This window comes from Agelaius phoeniceus, chromosome 3, assembly GCF_051311805.1.
Source record: "Agelaius phoeniceus isolate bAgePho1 chromosome 3, bAgePho1.hap1, whole genome shotgun sequence".
Lineage (NCBI taxonomy): Eukaryota > Metazoa > Chordata > Aves > Passeriformes > Icteridae > Agelaius > Agelaius phoeniceus.
Window position 1 is genome coordinate 10,775,887 of NC_135267.1, and position 15,952 is coordinate 10,791,838.

At 57.8% G+C, this 15,952-nt stretch overlaps 1 protein-coding gene across 1 annotated transcript; it reads right to left on the bottom strand.

Moving 5' to 3' along the window:
- Window positions 1-8,101: 8,101 nt before the first annotated feature.
- Window positions 8,102-12,937, bottom strand: POU3F2 (POU class 3 homeobox 2). Its single transcript, XM_077174725.1, has one exon. The coding sequence runs from the start codon at window positions 12,719-12,721 to the stop codon at window positions 11,414-11,416; it is 1,308 nt and encodes a 435-aa protein (XP_077030840.1). The 5' UTR covers window positions 12,722-12,937; the 3' UTR covers window positions 8,102-11,413.
- Between the last annotated feature and the right edge of the window lie 3,015 nt (window positions 12,938-15,952).

Here is a 15,952-nt window from a genome sequence, read left to right on the forward strand (position 1 = left end):
ATTTAAAACTGCTGGTTTGGGATATGATATATATACTGAGCATGTCTGCAAAATTAGTATGCAAAAGGCCCATGTTCTCCAGCTCCTCAGACCTATGAGCAAATAAATCAATCCTTACTTATCAGCTGGTTTAGGAAGAGTCCCTGGGACAAAAGCAGCTGTTCCTTTTGGAGGCTGGACCTTATGGCTTTTTGCCTACTGTGAACAGAGCTATCTCCACAGGTAGGACAGACACAAACTTGGTCTGTAGTTGAAGATGTAGCCACAGCTTACCTTTCCAATTCCTGCTGTACCCACAGCATCTCCTTTCTGTTATCTGAACAAGTCCAGCATTGATGTTCAGCTGGAAAACAGGTTATTTTCTCCTATGTCTGCTCAGTGCTACAGTATTGGCTGCCTGTAGTGTGATTAGCTCTGTGCAGAATGCTTGTTTCTTTCTAAAACTTAATCTGTCTTGGGTGTTTTGTTTTGTTTTGTTTCAGCTCAATTTGCTTGTTGAGTTAACAAGAGACTCTGAGATCGTGATATGTCACTTATCAGTTTTCAGTGCAATGAAGTCTGCTGCAGCAGAATGTCTGAACGTCTTGGGTTCTTGATATTCACAATATTTTAACATTTTCAGCACCTACATACACAGCATGGCAAGTGGTAGTTACAAACCAGCAGCACTGAAATAAACACAAGATGTAAACCTGTGTGGTCGTACCAGCCCGTGCTGCCGGGCAGGGGTGTGGGCCAATCCAGAGCCCAGCTCCTGGCAGATCTCAGATGGCCTGGGGAGGCTCTCGTAAAAAAGAGAGCACCCAGCCAGCATGAGAAAGGCCCTGCAGGAGACCAGGGCTGTCCCCAGATCTCAGTTCCTCAGGGGTTCATCCAATGGAAGAGAGTTTTGGGGTTTTTGTGGTTTTTTTGGAGGCATTTGATGACACTGGTCTGGCATGTGGGGTGGTTTGCAAGAACAGAAGCCATTTGGTGAGATGGTGGGGTTTGAGCCCCCTGCCTTCCCAGAAGAAGGGAAGGCACTGGCAGAGTGTGCTCAGGGCCCTGGGACCCGTCCCAGTCCTGCTGCCCCAGCTGTGCCCTCGCTTGCCAGGGATGTGCGGGACAGGGAACAGCTCCTGTGGAATGCCTGAATGTGCGGGACAGGGAACAGCTTCTGTGGGATGCCTGGATGTGCAGGACAGGGAACAGCTCCTGTGGGATGCCTGGATGTGCAGGACAGGGAACAGCTCCTGTGGGATGCCTGGATGTGCGGGACAGGGAACAGCTCCTGTGGGATGCCTGGATGTGCAGGGCAGGGAACAGCTCCTGTGGGATGCCTGGATGTGCAGGGCAGGGAACAGCTCCTGGAGGCTGTGGGATGCCTGGCACTGGGGTTGCACCCTCCTGCGAGCCTGAGGGCAGCAGCAGCAGGAGCGACACCGCGCTCACACAGCGTGGTCAGAGCAGCCGGGCCCCACGGGTGTCCCCCTCCACGGGACCAGGCATGGGTCTGCTCCTGTGCCACGGGGAAATGACAGAGCTTGGTCCTGTTATCCAGCATGCCTGAGCTGGAATAGGGATTGCCAGTCTGAGGGACTGCACCTTCTCTATTTTTCTGCACATCTCCCCAGCAGGAGGAGGAGGGGTGGCAAATGGCATCTCTCCAGTTTTCGGGGGCTTGCAAATAAACCATGGATTTCCTGGGTGGTGGTTTTTGCTGGGTTTTTCTAAAGTCCCATCCAGACCACAGGACCAGCAACACTTTTAACATGGGATTTAGATGTTTCTGTGTGTATATTTTAAAAACAACAACAAAAAACAACACACGAAAGAGCCCCAAAACATAAAAACAAATAAAAAAACAAACAAAACCCAAACAACCAAAACCAAACCACCAAAAATTTTTTTTTGAAAGGAAGGAAAGACAGCAAGCGTACTCACGAGTTTGTCATCCCCCTCCCAGAGGCACAAGGGGCTCCAGCGACCTCTCCGACCGGTGTCCCTGAGGCCGGCCCCACCGTCCCTGCGCTCAGGGAGAGCACGGGCCCTGGGAGCGAGGAGGGGGATGCGGGAAGGGGGATGCGGGATGGGGAATGCGGGATGCGGGGTGAGGGATGGGGGATGGGGGATGCGGGGTGAGGGATGGGGGATGGGGGATGCGGGATGGGGGATGCGGGATGCGGGATGCAGGATGCGGGATGGGGGATGCGGGATGGGGGATGCGGGATGGGGGATGCGGGATGCGGGATGGGGGATGGGGGATGCGGGATGGGGGATGCGGGATGCGGGATGGGGGATGCGGGATGCGGGATGGGGGATGGGGGATGCGGGATGGGGGATGCGGGATGCGGGATGCGGGATGCAGGATGCGGGATGGGGGATGCGGGATGCGGGATGGGGGTTGCGGGATGGGGGATGCGGGATGGGGGATGCGGGATGCGGGATGCAGGATGCGGGATGGGGGATGCGGGATGGGGGATGCGGGATGCGGGATGCGGGATGCGGGATGGGGGATGCGGGATGGGGGATGCGGGATGGGGGATGCGGGATGGGGGATGCGGGATGCGGGATGGGGGATGCGGGATGCGCCCCGGCCCTTCCCGGGGGAGCCCCCGCGGCGGCGGCGGCGGCCGCTGGGGGGCGCCCGCGCTCCACGCGCGGCCCCAATCCCGCTCCTGGCCCCGCTCCCGGCCCCGCTCCCGGCCCCAATCCCGGTCCCAATCCCGGCCCCGTTCCCAGCCCCAATCCCGGCCCCAGTCCCGGCCCCGGCCCGTGGCGCCTTCCCCCGGACCGGAGCGCTGCCGGCGCTGAGCCCGGCCCATGGAGCGGGGCGAGATGATGCCCCATGGGAAGCAGGAACGGGACCCCGGCTTCAAACATCCTCCAAACCCCAGCGCTGCCTGTGCCCCGTCAGCCCCGACCCTGGGGGAAAGTCGGTCCCCAGCCACACCAGCGGCGCAGTCGTTTACCAGAGGCGGTGGGAAGCCGTCTCGCCCCTTTGTGCATCTTGCGGGATTTCTCCTCGCGCAGGCAATTGGCAAAGGTTAGGAAGGCGTCTTTAGATCCCCTATAATCCCAGTTTAAATATTAAAAGTATAAGCAGCCTAGGCCCAATATTTACCTATGTAACTCCATAGATTTCCCTCCAGACCTGGACTTCCAAGAATTTAAGGGATGGTTTGCGTTTCTTCCTTTTTTTCCTTCCCCCACCCCTTCTTTATTTTTCCCCCATCCCTTCGTATTTATTTAACAAACTAACCTGAAGAGGAGGGGGGAAAAGCTAACAAAAAAGGCAGTATTTTTATGACCGAGAAATAGCCAGTCTCCCTGTCTGTAACGTGAAAGGGAGGCGAGATTCCATCCCCGCCGCCCGCTTTGTCACCGTCTGGGTTTAAGTGGCCGCCACATCAACACAAAAGGCCAACACACACACATCCCAAAACTCGACACAAAACCTCAATTGGTTCAATAGTGAAGATGGTATTTCGATAACGAAATAACCTCCCTGCCCTGGTGGGGTCTGGGTTCCACTCTGCACCCCCACCGTGCTTCAAGAGGCAACCGCCAAGGAAAAGGGGGGAAAAATCCCTCAAGAAAGTGTTCAAGATAAAACTAAGTCTCAAACGGGATTAAGGTTTTAATTACAATTCCCTATCGAAGTAACATGTTTGATGAACTGATCCTATCAATTAATAGTAACCTTAATTTAAAACTTATGAAATAGCTTTGCTTGAAGTATATGTCAGACTCTTATTTTTTTCTTTTTAGGAAAAAAAATATAAAGGTTAATGCTACAGCCACAAAGTACTAAAGCACTCGCAGAAGAAATCATAAAGAAGAAACTTGCTGCTTTGGCTAGAGGTAATTACTTGTGAACGCTTTGGGGGTGTTCTGTCTCTTGGTGGTGGATACAAAAAAATTGAAGTTCTTTTAGAAAGGGAAAATAGATGGATGTTTCTACCCGCTAACAATATAATTTCATAATAATTTTGGCCCACGCTATATTAAAGAGAAAAACAAGGTAATTGGAATATGCATCAACAGTTTTCCATGAAATAAGAGTTAAAAGAAGTAATAGAACTAATCACTGTCTCCTCAAATCAAGTAGAAAACATTTCAATGCACTAATTAGAGTAATTAGAATAATAAGACTGCCTATATGTGGTAAGACAATGTGTACAAACAACTTTATTTAATGTATACTGGTAATCAGCGATGCGTGCGTGCTTGAATGCTTAGTGCAATAAAATTCACCCCCGTCCGCCCAAACAATCAAATACAAATTAGTTTAATGATTGTGCCTGCTTGAACGTCTTAGAAATCCACAGGCAGAGGGAAATAAATAGCACCATCCTTGTTTGTACGTCTCCCCTACTGACCAAGGAGCTGATGCCTCCATGGACTTGGCAATGAATGACTGTAGACATGAATGAATCAAGGAGGGAAGGAGAATTAATGAATGAGTCAGGCTGGCTAAAAACAAGTCCTAACTTTTAGACGAGCGCCTCTCACAACTCCCGGGACGGGAGGAGACGGGACGGGGAAGAGGAGGGGGAGAGCGGTCTCGTCATCACTTTTACAAGGCTGCCTCTGCCTGCCAGGATTTACCGCCGTGCGAGGAGGAGGGGGAGAAACACCGGCCGCCAACTTCCTACCGGCCTGCTCTCTTTTTAATCCTTAAAAACGATATCTGTGCGGACAGGCCCGGGGACACGCGGCGCGGTTCAGCCCAGCCCGGCCGGGCGGGACCTTGCGAGCCGGCCGGGCGAGCTGCAGCCGGGCGGGAGCCGGACCCGGCGCTGGGACGGCCCGCACGGCCCCGGCCCTGCCGGAGCAGCGATGGGGCTCCCCGGGCGGCCCCGGCCCCGCATCCCCGCTGGCCCAGGGAGGCAGAGCTCCTGCTCCGGGCCGGCAGGGGCACGGACGGGGCCGGGCGGACACGGGCCAGAACCGCGGCCTCCCTGGGGCGAAGGGGTCCCGGCGCCCCCTCCCCAGCCGCCCGAGCCGCCGGCCCGCCGCTCCTCCCGGCAACGGGGCACAGCCTCGGCCGCTCTGCTGCCGCTGTCCTTGCCCCATCCCTCTCTCTCTTTGCCCGCCGACGGCCGGGCAGGGTCCGACGCCTGCGTCCCGCGGGGGTGCTCGGGTCTGGCGGCGCTGGCTCCGGGCCGGGGTTGCGGGGGAAGGAAGGGGCTCCGCGCCGGCACGGGCGGCCTTCCCGGCCCCGAGGGCCCTGCGTGAAATCCCGGCATACTCGGGGCACTTGGCCGAGTTTCGGAGGTATTCATAGGGAGTTTGTAGGGAGAGATAAACGCTTCGAAGGAAGAGACCCAGAGCTGGGACCAGGCCACGGGCCGAGGCCGACTGCGGCGTGAGAATCCACGCACTGCAGCTGGGACTCGCCTGCCGGAGAGCCCACTTGTTTGGTCTATAGTTTGATGAGAAGTCGGGTCTGGAGACAAGTCTTTGCTTTTCTGCTAAAGCACGCTTTGGCTTTGCTCTAACTAATTTTCCCCGGAGAAGTGCCCGTTCCCCCAGCACCGCCCGTCCGAGCCAGAGGCAAACTCGCTTCTGCGGAACACCCTCCTACATCCCCGACGGCAACCCGGTCATGCTCCGAGCACAGAGCAACTTAGCGTCTGCAACTCTGAAAATTTGGATTTTTATATTTTCCACATCGAGATTTAAAGCCAGAGAGGCAGCCCAGGTCGCGTCCCTTCCGAAACGCGCAATAAACAGACACCCGTCCGCAGGAGCAGGAGAGGCGGGAGAGCCACGATTCCCAAGACAGAGCCCAGCGCCCAGGCTCCGCTCTGGACGCAGCAGAAGGCCGTCACTGCCCCGTCCACCGCCAAAAAGCCGCGGGCAGTTTCCTTCTTTCCTCAGCCCCCACTCCCTGCTCTGCAAGGCGCCGCTCAGGCTCGGCCTGGGGGTCCCCCCATGCCCACCGCCCTCCCCAATGCTGTATCTACGGCCGGACTAAGCCCAGCTCTCCCGCCCGCCGGTGATCGCTCTCCCCCGGGCCTCATCGCCCACCGGAGGCCATCGCCAGCCTTCCCCGGCCGGGTCACCTCTCTGTCCCGCTCACCGACGGCGCAGCAACAAAGAGCCACCAAACCTCCAACAACGCGGCCTGGGACAACGCCGAGGCCCGGGGCACCCGGCAGGCAGGGGTAGGCAGCCTGGGAACAGGGTTTATAGGGTTTTCCCCCATCGGATCAGCGGAGGGCGGGAGCAGCCCCAGGCCGGGGCCGGGTCCGAGGCCGCGGGCAGAGGCCGGGAGGGCGCAGGCAGCCGGGACCGTCCCGCCCCGCTGCCCCCGCGGCCCGGCCACGGCCCGAGGCGCGCTCGGGAGACGGGGCCCTGGAGAAGGGACACGGGGGAGCCCCGAACTGCCGCCAACAAAGCCCGACGGAGAGACAGCGCGGCCTCTGCCCCCAGCGGGGCTCTCACAGGCTGCCCAGCCCCAGAGCGACGCCTGGCCGGACACCCTCCCGGCCTGCCCCGCAGCCGGGGGAATTTGTAGGATGATTTCGCCTTCCTCCGCTTCTCTCTTTCCAAACCCCGGCCCCCCACTGCCCTCTCTCAAGAAAGGCGGCGCAGCTGGGCGGCGGCGGGAGCTCCCCGGGCTGGGCAGCACCGACTGCTGCCTCTGGCCCCTGCGGGGCTGGGGACACCGGGGATGACAATCAGGACTGACAGACTTGAAGGTATACACTCTCCTCTCGCCTCCCAGTTTCGGCCTCCCCCAGAGAGAGAGCGAACCGAGGAAACAGGGCTTTTGTTGTTGACATCTGACCTACAACAGAGTGTCCCTGCCTGGAAATGAGAGCGAGGGAGCCCGAGGAGCCACCGCACACCCTGACATCCATCTGAAGAAGGAGCACCCTATGGCTGCTCCATTCCCCCTCTCCTTTCTCTTAAAAGAGAGATCGAAAGCGAGAAAAAGGATGACCCCCGAACCAGCCGGCCTCCCCACAACCAGTCCGGAAGCACGAGCGAAGTCGCTCCCGTAAGGTCAGCCTGTCTCCGGGCAAAGAGCCCCGGAGGAGCGGCCCCGGGGCCTCGGCCGGGCCTGCCCCGAGCAGCGGCCGCGCCACCGGCGGAGCCGGCCATGCCCGCGGCTCCGGCCTGCCCCGCCGGGACCGGCACCGTCCGTGCAGGCCACCTCCTGCCCACCCGAGACGGGAGCGCTCCCCGAGAGCGGGGCCCTGCCGTCAAAGGCGAAATATTCCCCGGGTGCCCACCCGAGTGTCCTGCAGAGGGCAGAGGCTGCTCGCTTTCCGCAGCCCGTTCCGCGGGCTATTGACCAAGGACTTTTAAATCCATACCCAGCTTCAACATTTTACCCGTCAGCACGTCTGCGGTCACAAAACACTTCTTCTTTCTGTCACTTCTCTTCGAAACTATTGATAAGATCATTTAGCTGAATCTGTTCGGCATGAGTGTAATATTGACTAGAAGTTAGAAAAGATGATTAAATCTAATAAGCCTAGAAACTATCGCGAAGGAGGGGAGGGGGGGAGCGGGGCAGGATATCGCACTTAGGAACCCGAGCCAGCCCAGAAGGGCCTGAACACGCCGCCCGCGTGGGAACACCGCGCACTCGGATGTCGCTTGTCAGCGCGCCAGCCGCGCGGGTCCCCAGCCGGGACCCCCCGGGAAAACCGACCCGCCCGTCACCGCACGGAGCCGCCGACACCGAACGCGACACCGGGGCCATCGCCGCGGGCCCGGCCCGGCCCGAGGGTGCGCAGCCCCGCTGGGCAGCCGCGCTCTTCCTTCCTCCTTCAAACGGTACTCACATCATTAAGCCCCGCCTTTTTGTTTTGCTTTTTTTCTTTCTCTCTCTCTCTCTTTTTTTTTTTTTTAAGGAGTCAGATGTTAAATTATAAAAAGGGACCGAGAAGAGTCGAACCTCTTCTCCCCCCTGCCTTCCGCCAGAGCATGCAAAAAACTTGAGATCTCCCCACCAGCATCAAAGGCAGGACAGCCCTACCCGCACAGAAATCAATGCTCCAAAACACACACGGCTGTGGTTCATCTGCGGAGAGACACAATGAACACAGCTCCCGAGGCTCTCCTTCAAGACCCTCAAAGTTATAAGCATGGAACCTCTCGGTATAGGCATCAAATTTATTCCAAAAATTCCATGAAATAGAAAGGAACGGCGGTGCTTTTACACAGAACTCAGCTCAGTATAAGTACTGGGGTCTTCTCCCTCCAGATCTTAAGAACTATGCAAATCTGTGCTATCTTTAAAAATAAAATAACGATATTTCAATAATTAGAAGAAACTATGAAGGTATTGTGCATTTCTGTTTTATGTAGATAATAAAATATTACTTTAACATAAATATATAAGGATCTCTGCGTTTTTATTTTTCCCCACAAGCACATCCAAATGTACCAAAACAAAGTATTTTTAAAGAGACTGAACAAAAAAAAATTACATCCCATATAGATTTTGTTCACCTACTCATTTAAAGCTACAGAAAAACAGTTTCCAGAACCTGTTTGCTTTAAAAGAAATAAATATACATTGAGGCAGGCCACTTAAAAATGATATGAAAATATTTCCCTGGGTAGCATTAAAAAAAAAAAAAGAAAAATAGACAAAGAAAACATTGAAACTATTTCTGCATTTCAAAGGACAAATATTAAACATATATACATAGTGGTAAGGTTTGCTTGGTAGCTTTTTTTTTAGTAAACCTATTTGGAGTTTGAGGCTTTCTCAAACATCCTCTCAACTCCGTTGTCTGACCTTACGCACATTTTAATAAGTGTCTGAAAGTTCATTTCCTCCCTTTACCACTGGATCTGCCCTGATCTGATTCACTTCACTAGGCGCTAGTCCTCAACACTTTAAATAACAAGCAGCTCAACACATAAACAAACAAACAAAAAATAAAAAACCAAACAAAAAAAAAAAAAAGAAAGAGAAAAGCTTGGTGCCCGTATCTTTTTAACAATTGTTGGAAAACCAGGAAAAAGGCTAATGCATGTGCCTCTTAGAAATGATCATCTGTCTTACCAAGAAGAAAGAAAGCAAGCAAGAAAGGGAGAAAGAAAGAAGGAAAGAAAACCCAGTGTCACAGGCATTTTAAAAGACAATGAGAAACATATTCTAAAGCCTTAGCTACTGAATGCAATATTTATAGGAGAGTTCTGCGAGAGAATGCTTCACTGTTTTTTCTCCATAATTGTCCAACACTCAACTAAGTAAACTTTTAGATTATAAAAATGCTTTGTCTCTATAGCACCCGTTTGTGCTGACTAAATGATCCCTTTATGAATTTATAACTATCATAAAGTCCCTCTAATGTATATGCATAGCTGTGTGTGTGCATAAGTACACAAACACGCACGCAGACACACGCACATACATGCGCTGCTCCGAGGTCCCGCTCCTCTGCTTCCCTTCAGAGCTTTTTGTTTTCCTTTTTTTTTTCCATTTTTTTTCCTTTTTGTCCCCGTGGGTTTTTCTCTTTTTTTATTTTGGAAAGTTAACCATTTCTCATCAAGATAATGTCACGAAATGCACTTTAAAACTATTAGCGAAGGGAGGGGGGGGTGAGAAACACGGATTGAAAAATGGCATTTTTTCCCACTTCATTTCATTCCCCAGTGAAAGACACAAGGCTGCCCAAGTTAAAACTGGTCCTTTCCTTCAATAAATTATACCACAATCTGACCAAAGGACAAGGGGAGGATGGGAAGGGAGAGGGGCTGGATACAAATAGAAAAGAAAATAAATACGGAAAGTAAAGCGAAAAAGAAATGCACACAGTCTCTGTGGAGAGGAGGGGGCAGCGTGTGTTTACAGGCAGGTGTAAGCACCCGACCCCCACCTCAGCTCAGGGCCCAGCAGCTCCTCGGGCTCTCCCTGGCTCTGCCTTGACATAAAACTGCTCAATAAAAGAAAGTTTAGAGGCTGATATCGGCCCGGGAGGCGAGACCGGGGCTGCCAAAGGCACGCAGGGGAGCCGCGGGGGGGAGGAGGGGAAGGAAAGGGCGCTGAGGGGGCGGTGGTGGGGGAGCTAAATAATTCCCTTTCCCCCTCAAGGAAATGCCACTTTCTCCGAGAAAACTCTGGAAACATGTTGTTCCCTCTCCGCCTTCCCCACACCAGGCCTTGCTTGCCCGCACTGACACGGTCTGGAAGGGTTGCACATATTTTTTTCCTCCCCCTTTGGTTGCGCCTCGACCCCCGGACACACTGCCTGAAAATGAAGTTTACTTTGTTGATTTGCATTATTCTCCCTTCTCCAAACTCGACTCCTGCCATTGAAGGCATGTATTAAACAATTACGAGAGTCACATCTCTGGAGAATGGAAGCTGGAGGTGCATATATATGTGTATATAGAGAGATTATCTATATGTGCATATATGTATGCCTATGCACGCGTGCACATGTATACATACACACACATATACTAATTCTTTTTGCTATGGTAAAAGGAGAAAATAAGCGTTACACGTATTTAAGAATACTTGTTTATAACAAAAGTTCACATATACACATAAAGCAAAGGCTAAAACACAGTAACATATTGTAGACTGGTCACTGGTTGACTAACGCTCACTGTGGAAAATGCAAGTCATTTGCAAAATTAAGGTCGGAAAGGAAGGGGGAAAAAAGAAAAAATAAACATTTTGTTTATGTAAACTTCGATTTTCTTGCAGTGCAAATTGGTACGGTTAAATACTGTCTACATCAAAAGGGATAGCTTTTCAGTTCTCTTCCTTTTTTTTTCTTTTTTTTTTTTTTTACATATATTCATACAGGGGATCCACAGAAAATAAACACAGCAGCATGTGCCAACACCGAGCGACATTCCACAATGCGATCTGCCTTTGTGTGGCGGGAGGGGGCTGCGGAGGGGACCCGAGGTGGCCGTGCCCCCCTTTCTCCTCCGCCCCCTCCCCGGCAGGGCAGCGCCGTCGGTTTTGGCCAGCGAGTGAGGGAGTTTTGTGCGAACCGCTTCGCCCTGCGCCTGCCCTGCCGGTGCCCGCCGCTGCCCTGCCGGTGCCCGCCGCTGCCCTGCCGGTGCCTGCCTGCCTGCCGGTGCGCGGTACCCACTCCACTCCCGTGCACGGGCACTCGCCTGGAAAGGTCAAAATACAGCATCACACCTCCTACAGTCTAAGGGACGGTGTGGTGCAGGTGCTTTGTCTGTCTATCTGTCTGTCCGCTGTGATTCGCGCTCGCCCTCTCGCTCGCTCGCTTTTTGTTTTCTTTTCTCTTTTTTTTCGCGTTTGTTTCTTTTTTTGATTTTTTGTCTTTTTTTTAAAGATAGGAGAAAATAAAATTAAAAAAAAAAAAAGAAAAAAAAGAAAAAAAAAGGACAATCAAAAGTTGGGGGAAGGAGAGGAGGAGGAGGAGGAGAGGAGGAGGAGGAGGAGGGGCCGGGCGCCCCCGCCGCGAGTTCACTGCACGGGGGTCTGCACCCCGTGGTGCGGCGGCGTGTCCCTGCTGGCCCCGTACACGTCCTCGGCGCCCGGCAGCGTCCCTCCCGGGGGAGTCATGCGCTTCTCTTTCTGTCTCCTGTTACAAAACCACACTCTCACCACCTCCTTCTCCAGCTGTAGGCTGTCCGCGAGCGAGGTGATCTCCTGGGCGGAGGGCTTGGGGCACTTGAGGAAGTGGCTCTCCAGCGCGCCCTTGACGCTCACCTCGATGGAGGTGCGCTTTTTCCGCTTGCGGCCCTGCGCCGCGATCTTGTCTATGCTGGTGGGGCTGCCCGAGGAGGAGTCCGCCTCCTCCAACCACTTGTTCAACAAAGGCTTCAGCTTGCACATGTTCTTGAAGCTGAGCTGCAGGGCCTCGAAGCGGCAGATGGTGGTCTGCGAGAAGACGTTGCCGTAGAGGGTGCCCAGCGCCAGCCCCACGTCCGCTTGGGTAAATCCCAGTTTGATGCGCCGCTGCTTGAACTGCTTGGCGAACTGCTCCAGGTCGTCCGAGGTCGGCGTGTCCTCGTCGGAGTGTGGGTCGTGGTGCGGCGGCGGCCCGGGGGGCGCGGCGGCGGCGGCGGACGGTGCCGGCCCGGCCGCCCCGGGGTGGGGGCCGTGGGGCGGCGGCGGGTGCTCGGGGCCGTGGTGCGGCGGTCCCGGCGGCGGCTCTTCGTGGGCGTCGCGCAGGCCGTGGTGGTGCAGCCCCGGCTGCCCGGCGCCCAGCATCCCGTTGACGGTGAAGCCGGGCGGCTGCGAGTAGAGCAGCCCCGCCTGCGCGCCGTTGGCCGCGGCCATGCCGGGCGGCAGGTGCGCCGCGCCGCCCGCCCGCCACGCCGCTGCCGCCGCCGCCGCCGCCGCCGCCGCGTGGTGCCCTCCGCCGCCGCCGCCGTGGTGCACCAGGTGCGGCGCCCGCCCCGGCGGCGGGTGCTGCGGCGGCGGCGGCAGCTCGTCGCCGCGCCCGCCCGCCTGCACCACCGCCGGCTTGATGTCGGGCTGGCCCAGCGCGCCCGCCGACCAGGGCGCCTCGCCGCCGCCGCCGCCGCCGCCGCCCCCGCCGCCGCCGCCGCCGCCGCCACCGCCGGGGCCGCCGTGGGACAGCGCCGCGATCCACTGGTGAGCGTGGCTCAGCGGGTGCCCGTTGCTCTGCAGCGCGTAGTCCGCCTGCACCAGGGCGCCGGCGTCGCGGTAGCCGCCGCCGGGCTGCATGCCGCCGGGCGGCTCGGCGTGCACCATGGGGGAGCCGGAGGCGAGCAGGCTGTAGTGGTTGGAGGCTGCGGTCGCCATGACTCGCCGAGCCGCACTGATCGCGCCGGTTAAAGGCGCCGCGCATTTGACAGCTACTTTTTCGCCTCGGGCGCCGCGCGGCGCCCGCGCCCCCCCGGCCCGCGCGGCGGGGCCCACTGCGAAGGCACGCGCGGCCGCCCCGCCCCGCCGCCGCACGCCATTGGCTCCCCGCGCCCTGACGGACACCGCCGCTCCCGGCGACCGCCGCCGCCGCCGCCCGCCATTGGCGCGCCCCGCCGGCCGCGCCCCGCCCCGGCCCCGCCCCCGGCCCGCCCCCGCTCCGACCCAACTCCGAGGGGGAACGGGGCGCGGGGGAGCGGCGGCCGCGGGGCGGGGGGAGCGCAGCGGAGGGCAGGGGCGCGCCGCCGCCGGCCCCGCCCCGCCCCGGCCCGGCCCGGCCCGGCCCGCACCGCACGGCCGGCGGGAGGATGCTGCCGCTGCCCGGGCGCCCGCCGGCTCCTGTTGCTCGCGCCTCGACGCGCGTCTCTGCGCCCCGGAGTGGGCGCTGCGGGCCGAGGGGTGCTCGCCTGACCGCCCCCAACTTTCTCAGCGCCGCCTCGCAGCCGGCCCCGCCGGAGCGGCCCGGGAGCGCCGCGCCCCCGGGGGCGGGGAGCGGGCGGCCCCCTGCCTGTCCGCCGGCCCTGAGCCGCTCCCGGCACCCGGTGGTCGCCGGGGCGCACCGCTCCTCAGGGGATGTCGGGGCTTCGCACCTCGGCGCTGCGGAGGTGGTTTCGTTCCTCTCATCCCGTGCCGTGGGGACGGGGTGCCTGCGGGACCGCCTCAGCGGCGCTGGCGACTCTGCATGGATGCGGAAGATGGGCATGAGAGGGTGGTGGGAAAAGGAGAAAACAAATAGGGAAAAAAGAGGGGGATAGGGAAAAGAAAAGAAGTTGCGGCCCGGACAGGAAGGAAGGAGACCCTGGAACTGGATTCGGATTTCTTAGGAATGAGCAGCGCCGGGCTGGCCGACGCGAAAAGAGTTCGCTGCCCGTTTTTGAGCTGAAAGCCATAGCTTTGTCTCGAAAATAAACTGCTCACGGGGATAGGTGCGCGTCGCAGGCTCCCACTATCTTCATCGAAATAACACAATAGGGCGGACCGGGGAATTTATTACTACTAACAAGAAACAGCTTTCTTCTGCGAGTTGTTTATAAATCATCGTGTTTAACGTGAGCGCTGGAAAGGCTCCTTGCCTGGAAATATTCCTCTGCGTGGGGGTGTGGAGGAGAGGGGGGATGGGCTCCTGCACATAAACATATACACAGCAGCAGCATAAACAGGATATCCAGTGCCCTGAGACAAGGGGCGCAGCAAGAGTTACCTCCTTTCGTTAGTTTAGCGGCGTATCAAGAGCTCCTTCTGCCGGGGGGTGGGGAAGGGAGGGAGGGACGAGGAGGAGGAGGAGAGGAGGAGGGGGGCGCAAACTTTGTCCATGAAAAAGTGGAGATTCTTCCTAAGGTTTGGGGTTTTTTTTTCCCCCTTTCTTCGAGGTGCAGGCGAAGGAAAGAACAATACTGCCTTTTCTGCGAGGGTTGCGGAGAGGGAAGTCAGTGTCTCTGAAGTGAAGCTGTGCCTTTTGTTTCCCGTGTGTAAACAACTGGGCACCCAGGAATTTTATAATTTGATGCTCATTTTCTCGTCTCTCTCCTCCCAATTAGGTGTAGACCAGTGAGTTGAAACAAAACAACAGGGCAAGTCCGCAGCAGGCTTCTGCCAAGGCATCGCGGGGACCGTCCTGGGAGAGCCGCCCCACTCTCCGCGCCCGGGCCAGCCCTCCCGCCCCGCTCCTGGGGCCGCCGAAGCTCCGCCGGGGGCGGCTTTCCCGCCAGCCCGCCTCCAGCTGCGCTGCAAAAAGTTCTTGCGTGGACGAGACACGAGGGGCCACGCCACGCGTCATTTTCAGAGCGAGGTTTTCACGCGGGCGCCTCCAGCGTGCGGTGCTCGCCGAGCACGGACCCACCCCGGTGGTGGCCCGAGGCAGGTCCCTTGTGCCCCGGCCCCACGGCGTGTGCCCGCCCCACGGACAGCTGGTCCCCATGGGGTGCCGACGGCACCGCGCTCCCCGCGCCTCGCCGCCACCAGCAGATGGGACACGGGGTCAGCGGGATCCAGCCAACACTTTTCTGGCAGGGGGGAAAACCCCTCCGGGCCTGCCCCAGTCGTGCATTTCCTGTCCTCCCTCCCCGGCCCTCTCTGTCCCGCCCGGCCCTCGGGCAGGTGCTGCCTACGACGGGCACCGTCCTGCGTGCCGCTCCCCCCGCCGCCCCAGCGGCGCATCTCAGGGCTAGCGGTAATCACAGCTACCGAAGTAGCACCGCGGCCTGAGGAGGCGGACAAAACCCGCTGTCCCCGGCAGAGCCCCCCGCCGTCCCTCCTGCCCCCTCCCCGGCGGAGCGCACGCCCACGGAGGCGCAGCTGGGAGCAGCGAGGAGCGCGGCCGGTGCATTCAGAGCCGCCGCAGACTCCACCTCCTCGTCCTCCCCATCATTGTTAGCCCTGTCATTAATACCGCTCCTTAAGCATCCTCCGCTCCCATCTCCCCCCGTGGAGAGGAGCGCCGGGGAGCGGGGAGCGAGCGCCCGACCGCCGGTCTTGTCGCCTCGCCGCTGCCCGCCGCGGGCTCCGGCTCTGGTCGCCGCTCGGGTCCGGGCCGCTAGGGATGTAAAAGAGACAGTCATGTGGCCCCTTTCTGGCGGAGCTGACCCCTCGGGATTAGAGGTCTCACCAGCCTTTCTTTCCTTTTCTCTGCTCGCATAAAAGCAGGTTGAAGGTGATGCGGTGTCTTGGGCAGACACTGCAGTGTTTTGATTCAGCTCAGCCCTTTTCACTGTTCAAAGCAGCTGTTCAAATACTAGGGCTGCTTACTTTGACGTGAAGAAGATTTTCAAACAACCCCAAAAGCTTTGAACTGACAGGCCTCCTTGATATCTCCTTCATTGCAGTGCAGCTACTCGAGAATATTCGCTATAAAATACATAGAGCGCCACTTAACTGGAGCTGAGTCCTGGCTGGGAGGCGAGGTGCTGCATACACATCAGGTGCATCCAGAAGGACGCGGGAGGCTTGCGGGAGTCCTCTGGCCGCCCCCCGCCGGCCCCCCCATCTCCCCACCTGGGGGTCCCCTGCCCGCCACCTGCCCCCAGCTGCCGCGGCGGGCTCCGGCTGACGAGATGTTGGACTCCCTGGTGTTTCAACTCCGTGCGTGCCGGAGAGAAAGCTGAATTTCCAGCA

What these genes read in the sequence shown, in the direction of transcription:
- POU3F2 (XM_077174725.1), bottom strand. Translation starts at nt 12,721, where the DNA reads ATGGCGACCGCAGCCTCCAACCACTACAGCCTGCTCGCCTCCGGCTCC.